Here is a 23534-nt window from a genome sequence, read left to right as displayed (position 1 = left end):
TATATATATATATATATATATATACAATTATATATAGTTGTAAAAAGAATTCAGTATTTGATACAGTGAATGCATCCAATAATAAAAGTCAAGAAACACAAAACTCGAATAACATTTCACTGTTAGCGCTTTCGGCTTTAATGCCTCTTCAGACAGTTATGAAATGAAATACAATTGCTAAGTAACGTCAACATATTGGGATTAAACAATTGTATAAAGTAGTCCTTTGTAACTCTGGTCAAAAAGACTGGAGGATTGAAAAATGTTCAATTATTTTAGCACAGTATAGTCACTGAACATTTTGGCCCCACCTTAATACCAAACCCTCTACCCCTATGATTATGGCCCCCGTGGGGATACGGGTTAGAATAGGTCCTCATCAACCCTTTCTTGTCGTAAGATGCGACTAAATGGGACGGTTCTTTGGATGTAACCGCTAAAACTGAGGTCCTGTATCACAGCAGGTGTGACATTAGAATGACCCCTCCCTCCTCAAAGGCAGTAAGTGCCGACCATAGGCCTAAACTTTTCAGCCATTCACCGTCAATGGTGACGTCTACATATGAGGGAAATATTCTCAAGCGGAACGTTAAACAATATACAATCAACCAACCTAGGATCATTAAATTTTCAAATTTGGTAAAAGACTATTTACTCCTTTTAAATAATCATTTACTTTCCATTTAGTATAAATAGCATTAATTAAGGACTATCTCCCTCATGCATAGCTCTGATCCTTAGACGAATTTGACTCCAGTCTTTGGCACTCTGTTTTTTTTTTTTAGTTCTTACAAGTTTATTGTTATTTCGTATTTCAAATATTTCGGCTTGAGCATCACTGGAGAGATATTATTTATCGAAATGGGTATCTGGTGCATCAAAATTGGTACCGTATAAGTTTTACATTACGACCCCTGAGTCGAGGCCTCTGCTGGTGGACTGTTAGTCCCCGAGAGTCTCTACAGTCCAGCTTCGTTACTAGCTTGAAAATACGGATGTATATTCAATTGCTATGATAAAATTTATTTCAAAATTAAGGATCATTTCCCTCATGCATAGCTCTGATCCTTAGACGAATTTGACTCCAGTCTTTGGCACTCTGGTTTTTTTTTTTTAGTTCGTACAAGTTTATTGTTATTATTTCGGCTTGAACATCACTGAAGAGACATTATTTGTCGAAATGCGCATCTGGTACATCAAAATTGGTACCGTATAAGTTTTACATTAAAGAAAATTTTTAAAAAATGTTTTACACATGGATGAAAGGTGAAGATAAGGAACAGTGATCAATTTCATAACTCCTATAAGCAATACAAAATAGATAGTTGGGCAAACACGGAACCCTGAACACACACGAGGTGGGTTCAGTTGCCTAGGAGAAGTAAGCATCCCCTGTTGACCGGTCACACCCGCCGTGAACCCTATATCCTGATCAGGTAAACAGAGTTATCCGTAGTCGAAATCAGTGTGCCAAGAACGGCCAAACAATCAGTATGAAACACGTCAGACAGCATTTGACCCAATGATAGGTTGTATTCACGAACTAGATCGTTATAACGACCATAGAATTTGCAAAATGCTGACTTCAATCGAGACTGTTGAAACCCCTGTACCATCAACTTGTTTGTCAGTAGCTTGCCTCAATTTAAAAACTGACCATACGCAGAACAAGCTCTTGCATATCGAATCAGTTGAGAGATATAAACACCATATGCAGGTGATAATGGAATATTGCTACATAAATATGGGAAGTTGACGATGGAGAAGCTGAAATCATCCCGATTGTCATACAGTTGAGTTGTTAGTTTGCCATTAATGTCTACTTCCAATAAAATATCTAAGTATAAAGCAGAAGTGGACGACTCTGTGGTGTATTTTATTTCGAGCTCACAGGGATATATCGAATCGACATACATGTATGAATGAAAATTACTATTGTTAATAGACAAAACGTCGATATATCTAAATGTCGAAGTGAAGGCCAGAGCAAGAGCTTTTTTCTTCTCACGTAGAAGTTTTTGAATAAATTCTGCTTCATATGAATATAGAAACATGTCAGCTAACAAAGGAGCACAATTCGTGCCCATTAAATTCCAACAGACTGTTGGAAGACCTGATCACCAAAGACCACGAAGATATTGTCAATGAGGAATTGTAGCATATTTTTTATTTCAACTTCAGAGTACTTGTGCGTGGAATCAGAGTGGCGTTTAATAAAGTTTTTTTTAGGGTGACTGATCACTAGATAAGAATATTTCCGTTGTCCTTTTTGTTGAAGAAGCAACTGCCTTTGATGTCAAAAAGTCCAGTCTTTAATTAATCGTGAGGAATGGTCGTGTAAAGTGTTGAAAAGTCACAGGTTTTGATGTTATTGATTTGGGAAAAGATTGGATACTACATACCAAGTTTGGCCCAGCCGTGGAGCCAGGACCTCTACCTCGGGATCATAAAATTTACAAGTTTGGTAGATGTCTGCCTGCTCTACATCACTATGCATTTAGTTTTTTTCATGTGGTTGTAAAGAAGTTTTAAAAACTTGTCAATTTGTGACAGTTTTTGCATCACCTCTAATTAATTAATTAATTAATATCCCTAATATCCAAGGGGCAGAGGAGTCCTGAAATTTATAACTAATGTCTCCGTTGTTCCACCGATGCTTCATGTCAAATTTGAAATGAAATGAACTGGAATGGTATTTATAAAGAAGTTAGAAATGTGCAATTGGTAATGTAAAATGGACGACGTACGACCTAAGCCGAAGACAAGTTACAATTTATTCAGGTGACCTAATCAAATGTGGACCCCCAAATAAAAAATCCAAAAGTAAATTTTTCACAAAACATTTCTCAAATCAATAAAATCAAAACGTACGACTTTTCAACACTTTCCATGACAATTCCTCATGACTAAGCGTTTTGACTTCTTAAACAACATCTTCGTCAACAGAAATGGAAGAAATTTTTTATCTTGTCAGTCATCCAAAAATGTCTTTGTTAAACACCACTCTAATACTACGCAAAAATACTCTGAAGTTGATATTAAAACATGCTGAATTTACTGATTGACAAAATCATTACGTAGATTTTGGTGATCAGATCTTCCAACAGTCTGCTGGAATTCCCACGGGCACGAATTGTGCTCATTTATTACCCGATCTTTTATGAGATTCTTACGAGGCAGAACTTATTCAAAAGCTTCTGCAGTAGAAGACAAAAATCATCATTTTATTGAACACACATACGAAAGGCAAACTATATTTTCAACTTTATGGCAAACAGGATTACTTCAAATTCCTCATCGTAAATTTTATATATTTATGTAGCAATATTTTATTATCACCTGAATATGGTGTTTATGCCTCAGAGCTTATTCGAGACCCATGAGTATGTTCTGCATGTAATCAGATTTTAAATCGAGGCAGACTACTGACAAATAATTTGATGGGGTTTCAACAATCTCATTTAAAGTCAGTATTTCGCAAATTCTATGGTGATATATCGATTTAATTTACAAATACAACCTGTCATTAGGTCGAATGCTATCTGTCGTGTTTCATGCGAATTTTAATCCGTTGTTTATATACATGTCGAAAATGGTTCAACCATATTGAGATGTTACCAGCTGTAGGTGAATTACCACAAAATTAGACCTATAATGCATTCAAATTTATCAAATGTTTTGTCAATAATGACGTCATATTGTATCAATATATATCATAGTTCAATAAAAGCAAGAATCTTTCATCTTGTCATAAAAGTCAAATTGCGAACTATAAATATCAGGATAAATGTCAAGTTCATATTATAAGAGATATGAAAATTCCAATAATACACATACTCTATTTATCCTTAAAATTAAATTGAAATACTCACTTCATGCATTTGTTGTTAAATTTATTGTAACTTGACATTGTAATGAGTCCTCCCCACGCCGGACCAAGCGAATAGAAAACTTGTAGTCCTGCCTCCATCCACACCTGAAAATAAAACAAATTTAAAGCAATGAATCCTGAGTTTACATTTCATTTACATTTCATTGAAATATTGTATCCATATGTTCATTGCTCACTTTAAATTGCAGAATTTTAGTAAAGTCCGGTTTCAGGTAAAAAATTATCCCATCCACAGCACCATCAAGCGTCAGACCACGAATAAGGATGATGGTTAACAGTATGTACGGAAATGGTACGGTCACATATGCAACCTAATAACATAAGAAAATAGGAACAGAATAAACCTCTAACTAAATGCAATTTGCAGTATATCCAATGGAAGGCATAAAACATGAGCATTACACATATATTTGGTCAGAACAAAGCATCGTGGTCATCAATATTTCAGTTTATAGTCAACTTACAAACACAATACCAGTCATATTTCCTGCTACCACACAGCTAAAAAAAAATAAATATCGAATTTTTCAGTCAAACCAACACCATACCTTTCCAACTGAATGTATACCTTTAATAAGGCATACAAACGTTAAAATCCAGGCCACAAACAACACCAAAACGAGGTGCCACTGAACAGAACCTAAATGCTCGATGCCATCCGAACGTCTCAGGACATTATGCCTACAATGAAATAGACAAAATTATATTGATAACCAGCGACTTGGAGGAGCTCTGTTATCCTAGTCAAACCCGCAGATGAGTCAAAAAGTACGTGACACATCGTCCAATAGCAATACCTTAGCATGTCGTATAATACTGGCGGAAAACTCACACTATAGCAAACATTTCCCCGAAGATTGTTGAACTTTTAAAATCTTTATCTGACGTAGTTATAGAACCTTAGAAATCAAAATATAATGAAATATATACATACTGCCAAAATTCAAATGCAGCAGTGGTGTATGTCAAAGACTGGTTATGTTGGGAAGCGTTAAAAGAGTAAACAGCTTCACTCTGATTAATCGCAGTTGCTGCTATAGATTGGTTCATCAAAGCAAAAGATTCATTTAGGACAGGTCTCTCCTTCTGACTGACAATACACTGATCTGTGTTCCACCAGTTATCACACGTAGCCCATGGAATCTTTGGATAGAATGAATGGACAAAGTAATAAATAACCCAAGCAATGATTGTGTTGTAGTACCAAGCCAAAACAAAGGAGATCGTCATCATCAGCCACCCAAGTCCTGAAACACCACAAACAGAATTAGAGACCAATCTCAGCTGGGAAATGATAACAACTATGGTTTGAAATAGTAATACTGGCATAACGTTATATTCGAATTTTTAATAATTCTTTTGTAATCTACTAAAATGCATAACGTTGAACTTAGCAAGACATTCTGGAAAGCGAAAAAATATACACTTATTCACTCACAAATAATGTTGATTAACTAAAACCTATGGATTATAAAATAAATTCATTGTTGTTCTAATTGTTTGGATATCCATGGAGGAAAGGAAAATAATTCTAATTGTAACGGGCACCGTTAGGGATGTCCCCCAAACTCCTCCTTTTAAAAATAGTGCCATTCTGCTTAAGCACAACCAATCATCTTATATTCCACGTTTTTGTAGTGTGTACCTATAAACAATAACATTCCACTTTAATAATTTTAAAGGTTTAAAATATAAGCCAATCAAAATTGAACGCATGTGTTTGCGCGTGTAAGTGATTTAGGCTACTCGGTAGAGAGTCCAAGAAATATCTGCCTCATAAATTTCAAACCATTTCATTGAAATCTCAAAATGCTATGAATCAAAACTTGTTGAGAGAAGTTAAAAACTACAATGCAGGTGCATAGGTGCATTCATGTGAGAACAATCTGTGGTTCACATCATTCCTTAGGTATTCATAATGTAAACCTACCGCATTAAAAAATATTTTATTTCAAGTCTTTAATTAGAAAGTTACAGTCATTTTAGCACCAAAAAATGAACGAAAAGCAATGCACGTGCACAAACACACATTTTGAATATTACTAAGCACTTTTGTTGAGATCATTCATTATGTATTTGTATATGTATGATATACCTACAGTATGATCACTATCATAATGTTTGCATCCATCAAAAAGTTATATGGTGATCTTATGATCGTCTAATCAGAATTCAGCACACGTGCATTCACGTAATGGCCAGTAATTTCAACGTTATCACATTGTGAAGATTACCAAGATACACCCAAACCATCAACTTAAAAAGATTTTAATGAAGAACAAAAACGTTATTGTGTTTCGTGTATCAAAAATTGCAAAATTGAACCTTTAAACAAAATCCATTACCTTTAAATAGGGGTGATATGGACCATACGACTAACGGACTCTTTCCCGTAAACTGTCCCAAGGAAACTTCCATGAAATATAGAGGAACTCCACATGAGAACAGCAGGAAAAAGAAAGGAATCAAAAAGGCACCTGAAATTCACAGATTCACAGGACATCTTTGGTGTATGACTGAAATACGACTGATGTTTTACATTTCAAATATATCGAACACGTCTAAAACAATTTAAAAAGATGAATCAGATCCTGTACTTCTAAATGACGTAATTACAAATTATTATAAGATAAATTATAATCAACAGATGTAAAAGTGTTTGTATGCCGCCATCGTTTCGTCTTACAATTATCCGAGAATGTCAAGAGCACATATTTATATAAATATCACGGAATGTATGTATGTACAATATACTTTATCAGTGTTGTATTTTTGTCTTCGTTCAAAGGTCGCATTTTATATGGCAAGAATTTAGCCATCAGGTCTTTAATTTAGTATGGATATTTTATTCATGAAAGCATCAATTTGCTGATCATGATGGTTGGATCCATGCAGCTATTGGTTTTGCGGACTCGTAGCGAGTTTTGGGCTACTCCATATTCAGGGATTCCAGTCACTTAGAAATCTTTCACTCACGTTTTTCTATTCCGCGCTCTCTTTACGATAACGTTTTCATTTTTGGGCTACCTGAAGGAGTCCGTTTCTATTTGGGGCTGGCCTGTTGATGACGTATTCATTTTCACGAGGACGTATTCATTTTGCATTTTGTTTGCTTGTTATTCAAACAGTTTGGGAAAGGTGAAGATATCACACAGGGATCAATTTCATAAATCCTATAAATAATAAAAATTTAAGAGGAAACACGAACTCCTGGGTACACGAGAGGTAGACCAGGTGCATAGGAGGAGTAGGCATAACTTGTTAACAGGTTACGTCCGCCGTAAGCCCTATATCAGATCATGAAAACACAATGATCCGTAGTCGAAATTAGCAGTTAAAGAACGGCTTATCAATTCGAATAGAATACACGTCAGAAAGCAGTTGACTCAATGATAGGTTGTATTGACAAACTACATCACTTATAACGACCATAAACTATTCGAAATAATGACTTTAAACGAGACTGTTGAAACCCTTGTCACATGAACCTTTTTTGTCAGTAATATGCCTCAATTGAAAAACTGATCATACGCAGAGCAAGCTCTTGTATATTGAATCAGTTGAGAGATATAAACACCACAGGCAGGTGATAATGGGGAATTGGTGTATAAATATTGGAAGTTGGTAATATGGTGTTGGCAGGTTGAGCATTTTGCACGAGATTAAAAGATTTAACAATTGATATTACCAAGCCCTATCTTAAATTTGGCGCGACAGATGGCGTGTAGGGGTTTGAATATAATGTCCATTAGAATAACATAATTATTGCAGTTTTGGAATTCTATCCAATTATCATTGCGGTGCTGCTTTGGTCAAAATACCCAGCCAATAATCACAATTAACCTATATGTAGCTTTGGTTCATGGCATTAATGATAATACGCCCAAAGAAAACATATGATTTGCCCCATCAATTAATGTAAACCTGTTTGACAACGATGCAAGGATTACTAGACTCCAATCTGACTAATGTCATCAGCATTGTCTATTCCCATGTATAGAAATTTTCATGTGTATAGACATAATATGCAATTGTTTGTCATCCTCACCTGTTCATTTTCATCAATAAATCATGTACACGGCTTATCTGCTCTAATACATTTGCAACCGCAGTCATCATCGCCAGAACGATTAAATTAGTTAACATAGACTACGGTGCTACTATTTCCATTCCGAGTTCCAAACACAGATAAAATCTAGTTTTATTCATCTTAGTTTTCATTTCAAACTTTGTCAATATGTGATTGTTAATATTTTTGAGACCCGGACTCGGTGAATATTGTATTTCCCAGGGTTAGGGTTAACCCTGAGATCCGACTCGTTGAATATTGTATTTCCCAGGGTTAGGGATAACCCTGAGATCCGGACTCGGCGAATATTGTATTTTCCAGGGTTAGGGTTAACCCGGAGATCCGGACTCGGTGAATATTGTATTTCCCAGGGTTAGGGTTAACCCTGAGATCCGACTCGTTGAATATTGTATTTCCCAGGGTTAGGGATAACCCTGAGATCCGGACTCGGCGAATATTGTATTTCCCAGGGTTAGGGTTAACCTTGAGATCCGGACTCGGTGAATATTGTATTTCCCAGGGAGCTAACGCATCCAATTGACCTTGAGAATAATAATAATCATTTTCTCATTGAATAATTTATCAAAACTTACTATGAAAGTTTTAGGAGAGATCCATCTTTGTGTACGTTTAGACTAGAAGACCCAGTCAAAAAGTGTTTGGAGACACAATTTTTTCTTTACTAGTGCATTTGTTCGTAAAACTTTATTATGTTCTAGAAAATTTGAATTGAAATGATTCGTTTGCTTTCACTGAAAATTTGTCCAAACTGTCATCTTAGGCTAAACTGTTACTCATAAATCACATGTCGTTGATTTTTATGACAAGAAATGTGTGATGCCTTTCATAAAATGATTGCCATGGCAGTTATCTATCTGCAAAAATCTTTATTTGAATCTTCATAAGACGATTTAGTTAGTTTTGAATAAATTTTTCTATACATATAGCTACTATCTTATTTCACACCTACCTCCTCCGTTTCTAATACAGAGATAGGGAAATCTCCAGATATTACCAAGTCCCACACAGTAACCAAACAACGCCAGAAGGTATTCTATTTTTCGACTCCATACCGGTCGGTCATTGGGATTTGACGTATCCGATTCCGATTCTAACAATGAAGACGGAGTGTCCTGTACCTCCATGGTGATTTTGTTGCCTGACATCTTGTATAATCTGATACATAAAATTAAAGTTTTGAGCAACGGTCTTATAGCTTTTGTAAGACAAGACGTAATCGATTAAACAGCAGCATAATGTAATTATACATGTACAGATATGAAAAAGAAATTCTAATGAATAAATTCAAAAATTCTAATGAAAAAAAAAGTTAATTACTTGTTTTATTTTTAAGGAAACGGACGACATAAGTAATACATGAAGGTTTTTGTTGTATTGGTATAAGGTACTGTGAGGAGAATTATGTTTAGATATTCAGAGATTCTTGACTGAGTATGACAAAATATGCCCATCTGAAGTCGTTGCACGGTAAATCAGATTAAGTTTGCCTTTTGCATCGCATATAGTAGCAGAAGATATCATTATTTCTTTAACAGATGTGACATCATGACAATCAAGTCCATTTAAGAAGATGTGACATCACAATTGATGCCCCCAAACATTTACAGATTTTTTTAAAATAACAAATAGAAAAGTCTTTTTATTTCAAGATTTTCCTAGATAAAATACATCAAGGACAGGGTAATGAAAACCATTTACTATATTCTATTACTTTTGTCGATTACATTTATTGTCATCAATTAAAAAATATTTGCAGTGGTAATTGTGCTATAATGGAGACAAAAATGAACAAATTCAAAATTTTCGAATGGGTGAATAGAGTGGTATTTTATTGACTGGAGGAATGCGACAACCTTCGTTAAACAGTATCTACGCCATCTGTGTTAGCCTCAGTGTTGACAGAAGTGGATAACACATATTCTCCCCACTGCTTTTAAGTTCCCATATGTAATTATAGAGGTAAGTACCACATGTGAAGCGAATTAAATTAGAGATTTCTTTTGTAAATCTAGAATTTACTAGCAAACATGTGTTACACCCATACCATCCATATACCCTTTGAGGTTGATTTGTTGAACAACCTATACAGTGCTGTCTCACTCTGATAAAACCCATACATGAAGCATGTTACATGTATTTAGGAAGGATAACTTTTTATTTCTCTGAGTTGTTAGGAATCCATAGAGTTATAGAAGTAAGTACATATAGCATCTGTTCGTTCGTAAAAAACGGAATTTATGAAGAAAAGATTAAATTGTAATGATTAGATCAAAATAGAATATGAATGATTTTAAAGATAATATATCCAGGGGTCCGGGTTTGCCCAACTCTCTATTTTGTATTGCTCATAGGAGTTATTAGATTAATCACTGTTCGTTATCTTCACCTTTCATATGTTTCTTTGAGAAATATCTAAATAGCCTAATGACGTATTTCATATCAAAATGCACGTTTTTCCGATAAATGTCGGAGTAAGAAATTAAATGTAGAGCAACATGAACAAATGAAGATAACGAAGGATCTTATAAAGAATGTAGAATTAAGAGAAGGTAAACACGGACCCCTGGACATACCATAGGTGGGATCGGGTGATGAGAAAGAGTAAGCACGGCATGTTGTCCTGTTGACCGGTCACCCTATATTTTGATCATGTAAATGGAGTAATCCTTAGTCAAAATCAGTATGTAATGAACGACCAAAAAACTGGTATGAAACACGTCAGACAACCTTCGACCCAGTGACAGCTTGTATTTGCAAATTAGATCATTATAACGGTCATATACTTTATAAAATGCTGACTTTAAAGGAGACTGTTGAAACCCCTGTCGCATCAACTTGTTTGTCAGTAGTCTGCTCCGATCTAAAACCTGATATATTAATATATTATATGCATTAAGATTTTTTAAAGAATGCGATACCGGTCCACGAAATGTTGGTACAATCCTCCTATACGTATCAGATGGTGTACTTTGGAGTTTTTAATATACACATGTATATTGAGGGGTAAACAATGTCAAATTACATTCATGTCACAATACCTTCACCTTTCATTCATGTCTTCAAAACATCAGGGTCTGGGCCCAGGAAATTTAGATGAGCTCACTATTGACTTCGTCACACTTTTACATAACACATTGTTTTCATAGGGCTCAGGGCGGGCGTGACAGTTTGACAGGGGATGCTTACTCCTCCTAGGCACCTGGTCCCACCTCTGGTATATCCAGGGTTCCGTGTTTGCCCAACTATCTATTTTGTATTGCTTATGGAAGTTATGAGATTGAGCACTGTTCGTTATCTTCACCTTTCATAGAAGCAAGAGTTACATCAAAAGTGTGTTTATCTTAGTTTTATGACCCCAAGGCCAGCTGCACGGGTATTATTACATGTCATCATCTACTTCACAAGTGAACTCAGAATGCCAGATGTAGATTTTATTCGGAATCTTTTTAATAAAGATATTACAATCTATTTATCTATGAAAGGTGAAGATAACGAACAGTGATTAATCTCATAACTCCTAAGAGTTGGGCAAACACGGACACCTGAACATACCAGAGGTGGGGCCAGGTGTCTAGGAGGATTAAACATCCCCTGTTTATCGGTCACACCCGCCATGAGCCCTTAATCAGGTAAGTGGAATAATCTGTAGTCAAAATCAGTGTGCCAAGAACGGCCTAACAGACAACATTTGACCCAATGATATGTTGTATTGGCAAACTAGATCATTATAACGACCATAGAAATTGCGAAATGCTGACTTTTAAGTGAGAAATCCCTGTAGCATCAACTTGTTTGTCAGGAGCCTGTCTCGATTCAAAGCTGATCATACGCAGAACAAGCTCTTGGGTATGGAATCAATTGAGAGATATAAACACCATATACAGATGGTAATGGAATATTGTTACATAAATATGGGAAGTTGACGATGAAGAAGCTGAAATCATCCCGTTTGTCACAAAGTTGAGTTGTTAGTCGGCCGTTAATGTTTTGCAATAAAATATTTAAGTATGAAGCAGATGTGGAGGACTCCGTGGTGTCATTTGTCTCGAGGTCATCGGGATATATCGTATCGACCTCATTTTCACTGAAAATTATTTTAGTAGATAAAATTGTCAATATATCTAAATGTCAAGTTGAATGCCACAAGATATTGTTTCTTCCCATGTAGAAGTTTTTTTTTTAAATAAACTCCGCTTCAGAAGAATATAAAAACATGTCATCTAATACAAGAGCACAATCCGTGTCCATGGGAATTCCAATAGATAGTTAAAAGACCTGAACACCAAAGACCAAGAAGATATAGCCAATGAGAACTCCAGCTTAGTTTTATTTCAACTTTAGAGTACTTGTGAAGTGTTTAATTAAGTAATTTCTGGATGACTGATCACTAGATGTGAATATTTCCTTTTTTCTATCTATCTTACTATCTACTTACCTATATTTATCTATCTATCTATCTACATGTACCTACCTACCTACAGTACGGGCAACGCGGATCCCGTATTAGACTGCGCTCCCCCCGCGATATGTTAATCCTTCCCGCGCTATCCCGCCGAGGGATTTCATCGCGGGGCAGAGTTACACCGCCGTGGTGTGAAGTATCGTTGTTTACCTGTTAGGGCTATCTACCTGTACAATAGCTATTTTATTCGTCGGCAGAAAATTATTACGGCTTGATTATCGTCAGCTTTCTGGCATTACATACCGGCATATAAAATAAATCATTTAACAAAAAATAAAAACGGGAACGTTTATTAGTCCTTACTAAAACCAGATATACTTAGGATTTACATGTATCATATTTAATAGAATGTAGGACAGAAAGTCACAGGAGAAAAAGTCACTGACAAAAAGTCGCGGACAAAATGACCATGGACAAAAAGTCACAATAAGAAATTTTATGAAAGTAGCACAAAATGTCACAGGACAAAAAGTCAGTTTTATAGGAAAATAAGACAAAAAGTCATAATTAGAAATTTTATGAAAGTAGGACAAAATGGCACAGGATAAAATCACAGTTTATAAGAAAATATTAATTTTGGTATATATTTGAAAACATATCTGTTCTTTTTGCAAAGTTTAAGAAAAAGTATATGCAAAATTTATATTTTCTATGAGAATCTATATAAATTTCAAACTATATAAATTAATAATAATCTTTATTCCTTTTATCATATTTATTGTAAAATATTAATTAGATTTTTAAAAAAAGAGAGATATTCTATTGATATAAAATAATATAAATAAAAAAGCTTTGTGATCATTTGGTTTACTAGTATACATGTACTACATATTAATGATTGTCAAAACAAAATCTGATGGCAGAATGATGGTTGGCTTCCTTTCACTCCAGATTATTGTCAAAACAAGAAGTAAGTGAACTGTCATATAATAATTGCTACATGAACAAGTTATTATTATTATTTTTTTGTTTCTTATTCTTTAATAATGAACTGAAAGTGCGAAATGTTGCAAAACAAATAACAAATGATATGAATGATGACATGCATTCCCTTAATCTACCTCCCATCCACTGTAAGAAATGACTGGTGTCTGAACAATGGCTTTAGTGAGCATTTGGGTACCACCTGTTACATTTAGCTTAAAAGTATATATGGGGTCTCATTTGCTAAGTAATTTTTGTGACTTCTGCCCTACCGATTTTGTGACTTTTTGTCTTGTGACTTTTATCCTATCTAATCAAAAGTCATCATTGTGACTTTTTGTCTTGTGACTTTTTGTCCGTATATCATTTAATACACCTCAATTTTTTTTTATTCTAAAAAAAAATCCGTTATTGAATTTTGTTTTTTTTTCTCCCTATTTTTATGCTCCATATAATGATAATGTACATTGGATAAGAAGCTGTGTGCTAATGATATTTATATTGAATTTTTTTTAACAAATGACCGTATATGAGTGCAAGATTAATATGTTTTTTATGTTTTAATGGCATTTATGTAGACTTTGAGAATTGATTCAAAAATTTATTTATAACAAAATACTATTTTGTATTTTTTAGGAATAAAAAAATGTAAATATTATATTATGCTAAAAGATTTTGTCCTCCCATTTCAATCGAACTTCGTTTATATGTACACCTGTTGGGTCCGTGCTGCACGTGTTCTTAAAACAACACACGGGGGAGAAGTGGACATGATAAAAATCCGGTGTGTATATGTTCATATAGGACGTGAAAATTGTAATGTCTCAACTCAAGAGCATGCAATCTGCTTTCTTAATTCTTTTGATTACGGTACGAATGTAAGCAACATCAAAGCATAGCATATGTTTAATCAAAATCCGACATATTTTGTAGACTAATCGCACATAAGGCGGGTGGCGTATACCCCAAAAGTGCGTTATGATTCATTTTCACCTAGCTAAAATTCTGAAATTGTTATTCACTGTCAGAAAACAGACTATAGGTTACCTGTCATTATTTTCCTATGTTCTTTGACACCCTTACCTGTGCACCATTCTTGTCTAGCTAAAACCAGTCACCCGTACAGATTTCAGAATTTTAGCTAAGTGGGAAGACACCGTTGAAGCAGACAGGAAGCGTTATGTAACATATATACACATACATTGTACCTAGATATAGACGTACCTGAAGCCTCTCCAGCAGAGCGGGCGCACGCGAGTGCTCACGGATTATATTGGGAATGTTCGCGGGCGCCCGCTCTGCTGAACAGGCTTCTGTTTTCATAGATATATACAGTATGTTGTTGTTTAATAGTCAAAAGCAAATACAGCTTATAGACATAGTATACAATGTAATAAATCTAAAATCATATAAAGGTCAAGAAAGAATAGAAATTGTGCTTATACATTGATATTTCTAATTTCAAAGGAATTCTTAATAAATTTACCCAAGTTACATAATTCCTTTACATTCTGTGTCGATAAAAGTTGAATTAATTTAAAGACAGAGGGTCTGATATAATAATATTTTTTCAAAAATTTGATTCTTAAATGACTGTAATAGGTACACTTAAAGAAAAAATGAAACTCATCTTCTACATCTAAGGTACATAAAGGACACAAACGTCTTTCTAAAGGAACAATTTTTGTATCTACCGGTTTCAAAAACTAACCAAGGAGACGATAATCTTAATTTACAAATAATTTTTTTTTATACTGCATAGGAATTCTTTTAGTTAAGTAGGATTGCAAAGTAAAATGGTCAATCAAATGTTTATAAATTCTACATTTTGAGGAAGAGTTGATTTCAGAAAGTATTGTTTGTTTACAATTATCAAAATACATTGCTTAGCAACTGCAAACATGTATTGTGGCTTCAAAGTACATTGATTTAACCATAGGTTCATCAATCCAACATTTGACAAAATACCTTTAACATTTACTACCCAATTTTTACAGTTTTGTTTACTACTCATTTCATCACACATATAGTCATAACATGATTTCAAGATACAATTTTTTGTTGACAAAAGCTTTAACCAATATTTTTAAAATTCTTAATTTCCTCACACATTGCAATGGTAATCTACCAAATTCACAATAAATCATTACATTAGGAGTAGCACTTTTCACACCCAGTATGCTTTTACAAAAATCCATGTGAACTTTTTCGATATCAGGAGCTGAATGAGCACCCTACACTTCACATCCATAATTTGCAATGCTTCCTACATATGTATCAAATAAGAATATTAGTGTTGTGAAATTCAAGTTCATATTAGAACATTTTCTTTTTAGTGAAAATAAAGCTTTCTTACATTGTAATGATAACTGTTTTTGTGCGACATAAAATTTTCCATTAAAATTCAACAATAATCCAAGATAACAAAATTTATTTACTATTTCAATTTGTTCATTATCATAGAGCCATTTATCGTTTGATCGTAAAATACCAATACTTTTGTTTTTTCCAACATTAACCGTTAAAAACCATTTTTCAGTGTAAATTTCCAATGAATTCAACATAAGTTGCAAGTCAGGGGCCGATTCAGCTAATATAACCATATCATCTGCATACATTAATAGAAATAAAGATAATAATTGTAGCTCGATGGGAGCATTGCCCTTAAGCAAAAAGTCCTTCTCACAGTCGTTTACGTTCAAAGAAAAAAGTAGGGGAGAAATTATCTCCCCTTGTAAAACGCCAATATTATTTACAAAGAAATCTGATAAATTTCCCTTTAATAGAACACATGACTTAATATTATTGTACAATGATCGAATAATCTTAAGAGGCTTGCCTCTAATACCTAGCATAGAAATTTTGTTCCACATTTTAGCTCCGTTTACCGAATTAAACGCACGTTTAAAATCTATAAAACAGCAGTAGAGCCTCTTTTTCTTAGAAAGATATTTATCAATTACAGTTTGCAAGGCAAAAATGGCATCAACAGTTCCTAAAGAAGGTCTAAAACCGAATTGTGCGTCAGAGATGACATCATTATGTTCCACCCAAACTATAAGTCGTTTATTCAAATTTGAAGTAAATAGTTTAGTTAAACAGCTCACCAAGCTAATTCCCCTGTAATTCGCTGGGTCATTAGTACTTCCCTTTTTGTATATAGGAACAATAAGCGATGTGCATAATATGTTAGGAAAATATCCAGTGGAAAACATTGCATTAAATATGGTATGTAAAAACGGTAACAGAATGTCTTTAAACACAATAAAATACTCATTTATAATACAATCCTTTCCGTGACTTTTAACCGTTTTTTAACTTTTGATAGCATCCTCAATTTCTTCTAAACTAATTTCCTCTTCTAATTCTTCAAAAATAACATCATCTTCATTATTTAAACTATCTTCATGGGTGAGGTTTACATCAGAAGCCAAAGATTTAAAATGCTCATGTAAATTTACTTTGTTTTCTTTTTTGCGAATTTTGAGAAAAACAAGTTCGGATTTGCCTTCCTAATTCTTTCTAGCATATTGCCCTCTTCATACAAATAGTTTCTTTTACATCTCTGTTCATGAATTTTATATTTTCGTTTGCTTGAAGTTAAAAAACAGTGATTATCAACAGAAATCAAACAGCGCTTTATAATAACTAACATAAAGACGCTTACATTCACGATCAAACCAAGGTTGACTTTGTTTTGGTTCAACAACACTTCTTTGTTTCTTATGCAAGGTGAAGATAACGAACAGTGATCAATCTCATAACTCCTACAAGCAATACAAAATAGATAGTTGGGCAAACACGGACCCCTGGACACACCAGAGGTGGGATCAGGTGCCTAGGAGGAGTAAGCATCCCCTGTTGACCGGTCACACCCGCCGTATCATTATCGTAAAAAATAGGTACCTTGTGAAAATCGAACATCAAATTAGCTAAGTTTTCAACAAAAGACTTTACACAATTTTCTAAATGATTTCCCTGTTTTACATCAATACCATTAAAACAATCTTGAAGTAAATATACATTCTGTTCTAAAAATTATTTACAATCTTCAGTAAATTCCTCATTCCAACGGTATTGAGAATGATCATTGTTATATACAGTTTTGTCTTCTCTATCATCAGACGCATTTACAGTTACTTTCATTTCAATATGTAATGGTGCGTGATCTGAGTAAGTATTGAAACTACCAACAATAAATTTGTGAAAATACTGAAAGATGTCAACTGTAGCTAAAACAACCAATAACACTGCAACCGTTAACACCACAATATGTAAAGTCACTGGCCAATTTACCAATATGCCTACCATTCAAAATTCTCAAACCGGTTTCAATACACAACTGAATCAACTTTAACCCATAAGTATTTACTGATTTATCAGGACAAATTCGGTTAACTAATATATCGTCCTCTTGGTAATCACAAAGCGGTGATAAGTATTCAGAAAGCCTATCGTGTATTCTATCACATTCAATGTAATCATTCAAAGTTGAACATCTGCTATTCAAATCTCCAACAATAATTATTTTTCCTTTCTCAGAACATTCTGCAATTTGATTTTCTAATTCGTAGAAAATATCACAGTTATATTGTTTAAAGAAAGATGATTTATCAGGAGGAATTTATGTACAACAAATATATAAATCTTCATTCATGGCATGCGCTGTACTATCTAATTTAAGCCAGACAATGATATCAAAATAAACCTCTACTATTTCTAAGTATTTCTGTAATTCATTCCTAATGCATAAAGCCATTCCACCTCCTTGTTTCGATCTACATAATTTTCTGGGTACAAATATACAATTAAAACCTGGTATATCATATTCAAAATTGTTTTCTATCCAACACTTTGACAAAAATATCAAATCATATATACATATAAAATTCAAAAATGATGGATCGTTCAATTTTTTCTCTAGCCCTCCGTTTGTATTCCATGCCAGGAACTTAATGTTAAAATCACAGTCACAGTCATTTTGCCTTTGGCCCTCAAGTCTGTCCTAACTAGATCGAACTCGCGGACGTTTACGGTTTTGTCGCTCATGTGGTGATCCGGTGTTCTGATGTACGGTTAAATCGTCACGATCTTCTGCGGGTATGTACTCAACGCCGTCGATATACAGTCGATCACGGACAAGCTTCACTTTCTTATGCTGTCGTCGGGCATCACGCATAACAGGAAACAGGGATTTTCGCCGTTGTTCCACCTCGGCTGGAAACTGCTCCTGGACGTAGTATCCCGTACCTTTCAGGGTTGTAGGAGCTTGTCTCCTCACCAGTTCTCGGTCTTTGAAGCGGAAAAACTTCGCCACGATGATTCTCGGACGCGAGTTAGGCTTGGTCGAGAATTTTCCGATGCGGTGTACTCGTTCAAAGTCAATTTCCTTTGTGACATGCATATTTGTCTTTATGAATTCCCTCACAGTCTTCGTTTTCTTCCTCCGGTATCCCAGAAAAAAGGAGATTATCCCTCAAGGATCTACATCTCAGATCGACAACTTCCTCCCTTAGATCATTACAAGTGTTCACAAGCTCCTCCTTCATATCTTTAAGACCACTACTACTGGCTGAAACACTGACTTTCATATCTCTTTCCATACCTTTGACATTAAAGTATTTGTATGTATAAACTGACAACGCAAGTAATCGTTTATATATGTATTCAGTGGTAATCATACAAGACTTACAATATTATTAATGTGCAATCGTTCCACAAGGATACACAGCAACACACCACCATTCACTTTCCAGACCAGACGACAACAACCTCGTACATGCGCATCACACACGGTGTCTAGTTAACTCGTACCTGTACACACTCATACCACACTACATTCATAGGCACAGGTGTTGATGTTTATTCTAAAGGGACTTCCTCTCGAGTTAGACATCATGATATTGGGGGGGGGGGGGTGAAACAACAAAAACTAATGCAAGATTTATTTCACAATACAAACAAATGATAGATACCTATTCAAATACGTAAAAATACGTGTGAATATGACGAAAGTTATTCAATTTAAACAATTTTCAACCGCCATGGTCTCGCATTCGGTATCCTATACCATGAGCCCAATGATGTGCACGTACTGTACTTTACGGTGATTAGCCTCACCACAAATTCTCAAGAAATTGCACAAAAACAAAAACAGTGGTTAAACCGAGAAATATTACTGACTGAAGCACGGTAATAAATCTGGAATTCGCCTAACTTACTACAAATTATTGCTTATTATGTATATAATCTACCGTGACTACATGTAACGCCTGGCAGTTTCCCGCCACAAGAAAATTCAATACACAGTTTCTCGTGCAGAATCGATTGCTCGCAGCGCCAGTAAAGTATTTGTATGTATAAACTGACAACGCAGGTAATCGTTTATATATGTATTCAGTGGTAATCATACAAGACTTACAATATTATTAATGTGCAATCGTTCCACAAGGATACACAGCAACACACCACCATTCACTTTCCAGACCAGACGACAACAACCTCGTACATGCGCATCACACACGGTGTCTAGTTAACTCGTACCTGCACACACTCATACTACACTACAACATCTTTCTTTATCTCAGTGCTTATTATGTTCACTTCTTTTGACGCACCATCAAATAAATTGCTGAGCCCATCCAGACATGTTTCCATCTCACTTTGATTCTTTTTCACTTCTTTTAAATTCCTCTCAAGAGCAGATACTGAAGACTCGCACTTTTTCAACTGGTTCTCCACAATTTTTATGCGATTCATCATATCCTCGATTTTGGCGAGTTTTGATTCTAATGAATCATTTTTGTTTAGTTTCTTGTCCATCCTCTTTAACATTTCTAAAATAGTGTTCAAATCCTGCCTGTTATCCTTCTCAATCGGTACATTTTGACTTGTTCACTATTGTTAAACTCTCGTGCACAATTTCAGACGTTTCGGACATTGAAGTGTTGGCCATTGTTCACTGACTGATGCGTGAAAACTACTCACATGTAGCAACAATCCAAAAATTAGAAAATGTTTCTCCTCAAAATCTAGAAAAACTGTGCTGGGAAACGTGAAATCTTGATGTAAATCCACTCTAGATAACAAAATACCGCATCCTATATACTTTTAAAAACACGAATAGCGTTTAAATAAGTGTTATAAAATTTAGAAATTCATTTCAAAATTAAGGATTATCTCCCGCATACATAGCTCTTATCCTTAGACGAATTTGACTCCACTTTTTTGGCACGCTGTTTTTGGCTATAATAACTCTAAAACTTCATTGTTATTTCGGATTTCAAACATTTCGGTTGAGCATCACTGAAGAGACATTATTTGTCGAAATGCGCATCTGGTGCATCAAAATTGGTACCGTATAAGTTTTACATTATGACCCCTGGGTCGAGGCCTCTGCTGGTGGACTGTTAGTCCCCGAGGGTCTCTACAGTCCAGTAGCTAAGTACTTCGTTACTAGCTTGAAAATACGGATGTATATTTAATTGCTGTTATAAAATTTAGAAATTTATTTCAAAATTAAGGATTATCTCCCTCATGTATAGCTCTTATTCTTAGACGAATTTGACTCCACTTTTTTGGCACGCTGTTTTTGGCTATAATAACTCTAAAACTTCATTGTTATTTCAGATTTCAAACATTTCGGTTGAGCATCACTGAAGAGACATTATTTGTCGAAATGCGCATCTATGCGCATCTGGTGCATCAAAATTGGTACCGTATAAGTTTTACATACAACACTTTTCTTAGGAGCCGAAGAACACACCACTTTCTCTCAACTTAACCTTTGACACAATAAACAGTATGCATGTGCTAAAATCTTGCAGTGTCAAATTTTACCATTTGTTATTCTAAGAGGAAAATCAGATTTAAAATACGGCTGGATGTTTTGCTTTCCTGTTGAAAATGAGATAAAAAGGGTGTCCGGGTAGCGCAGAGGTAGCGCTCTCGTTCCTCACCGCTGTGACCCGAGTTCAATCCCCGTGATCGGCAGTGGTTGTATGTGAGAGGGTATGGCACTCGCCCACTCGGACACGTGGGTTTCCTCCGGGTACTCCGGTTTCCTCCCACATAAATAACCCCCTAGCGCAAACATCCGTGCACCAAAGGACCCCATTGGAAATAAGCTTTCGAGCTTTCATGGGTTATCCTTGGTATTTATATATGTATGTTTGTATGTATGTATATACCGAATAAATATTTATTTATTTATTTTAAAATTATTCACAGAAATCATCAATGTTACAAAAAAATTGAGGAAGCATTGGAGAAACAATTTATTCATAAGTACATCTGATCATGTTTAAAAGTAACAAATAGATCAAGAGAACCACACTCAAGAAATCACATCCTCAACTGTAGAAACTGAATTAAACTTTCCAGATTTTCTAGATGATGCTTTGAACATAATACCGGATATTCTGCCGGATAGTGTTCTCGAAAACAAAGAAAATTTTGAAAACAATTACATGGCTACCAACAATGTCCAACTCCCTAATTATAACGCTACCAACAATGTCCAACTCCCTAATTATAACGCTACCAACAATGTCCAACTCCTTAATTATAACGCTACCAACAATGTCCAACTCCCTCGGAGTTTTTCCATTTAAAATATCAGTGGATCTAATATTCATTTCCATCTTAATAACAATTAAATTGCCAAAAATGATTCTTGTAATGTTAGAATGGAATTTTTTGTGTAAATGTTAATTGGTTAACTTATTTGTTATTGTTGATTTCAAAACTTTATTAAAGTTAAAAGAAGCTATATGATGTCTTGCCTTACATTGATGTGTCTGACACAAGTAAAGTTACTTTGGTGTAATAAAATACCTATTTACTGGCTATGAGGACAATAGCAAGTTTATTGTCCCCCTCAACAGCAACTATTTCCCGAGGCGCAGTTTAAGAATGTGAAAATTAAATGCACTGCAAAAATGCATTCCTGTAATATAACACAAATGAGGTCGTGACTCGATAGTTGCAAAACATGTGCCCCGTTTATTTTGAGTATAAGATGGGCGTATTCTACTAGTACCTTACACCAGCACTCTCCCTAATTATACCGCTACCAACAATGTCCAACTCCCTAATTATAACGCTACCTTTAAGAATAGTCAGTATCTAGATTGAAATTCTTTTCTTTTTTCTGACATTTTTTTTGTCCCTGTCAGAGTCTAATTTGCATGATCACCAATGCATTTTTTTCATCTCGATAGAGTGTTTTGTGTAACCATTTTATAATCATACGAAAATCATTTTGTATTTTTCGATAAGCATGTACGAAGTAGACTAAAAATTCATCAGCTACAGGACTAGTAATTTGAAAACTGGAACATACCTGACGTAGCCGTGTTAGATGTCAGAGTGTAACCGGGTATCTAGACAGAAAGTTGTCGGGGCAATGGTTCAGTGACTTAAAGCTGACATAAATTCTGAATAATCGTTGTTTTAGGTTTTAGTTAAATTGCGATACTGTCGTATAAAGCACACTTTACGATGTATTGATACTGTACTAGGCATATTAATTAGATCGCACAATAACGTATTTTCCAAGTGAATATGGCAAAAATTTAGAGGTTCATACGAAAACAAAACCGCATACATTGATACACAGAAGGATATATAGTATATACTCAGTATCACTGACAATGACAAAACCGCATACATTGATACACAGAAGGATATATAGTATATACTCAGTATCACTGACAATGACAAAACCGCATACATTGATACACAGAAGGATATATAGTATATACTCAGTATCACTGACAAAGACAGTTGAATTTTCTCCTCAAGACTCTAATAGTTTGGTGTGCTATTTTGGGAATGATTTTGTCCTTTGTTTCTTAAAAGTTGTACAGGGATTTCGTCTCCCATGCAAATGATTCCTTTACAAAATTGTGGACACTCTACTTAAAATACTTTAAGCAATCCACAATCAATTACTTAACTTTTTTATTTAAAGCTGGTTATTTTGTGATATGATTTTCCTCATCTAATGTAGAGAGTGAAAAAACAACGGGGTAATGTCAATCATACGCATAAATTAAAAATAGTGAATCATTCACATACTCGGAATTACTTTTAGACAAACCATTTAACTAATACCTTTGTTATGATACTATATTAGAGTATCATAACATAAGATTTAAGTAAAT

The 23534-nt window shown here is 34.7% G+C and overlaps 1 protein-coding gene across 5 annotated transcripts in view; it reads right to left on the bottom strand.

Moving 5' to 3' along the window:
• LOC125680472 (sodium- and chloride-dependent glycine transporter 1-like) overlaps positions 1–22762 on the bottom strand; it is a 31636-nt gene extending 8874 nt beyond the window's left edge. For 2 of the 5 annotated variants that reach the window (XR_007371974.2, XM_056161050.1), the window contains exons 1-7: positions 19061–19151; positions 8932–9137; positions 6238–6369; positions 4827–5139; positions 4441–4573; positions 4069–4203; positions 3873–3976 (exon numbers count right to left, since the gene is read on the bottom strand). Coding sequence is in view for 4 of the 5 variants with exons in the window: in XM_056161050.1 (XP_056017025.1) it covers positions 3873–3976; positions 4069–4203; positions 4441–4573; positions 4827–5139; positions 6238–6369; positions 8932–9137; positions 19061–19113 (1076 nt within the window). In the remaining variant the exon portion in view is untranslated. Of the gene's footprint in view, positions 1–3872; positions 3977–4068; positions 4204–4440; positions 4574–4826; positions 5140–6237; positions 6370–8931; positions 9138–17035; positions 19157–22711 lie in introns of those variants that run through there. The other 3 variants (XM_048920102.2, XM_048920088.2, XM_056161044.1) reach the window with 3 other exon arrangements.
• Between the last annotated feature and the right edge of the window lie 772 nt (positions 22763–23534).

The sequence above is a fragment of the Ostrea edulis genome, chromosome 1 (genome assembly GCF_947568905.1).
Source record: "Ostrea edulis chromosome 1, xbOstEdul1.1, whole genome shotgun sequence".
In the NCBI taxonomy this organism is placed as follows: domain Eukaryota; kingdom Metazoa; phylum Mollusca; class Bivalvia; order Ostreida; family Ostreidae; genus Ostrea; species Ostrea edulis.
The sequence above is the reverse complement of the archived record's forward strand: the minus strand, read 5'-3'. Positions and strand labels throughout refer to the sequence as shown.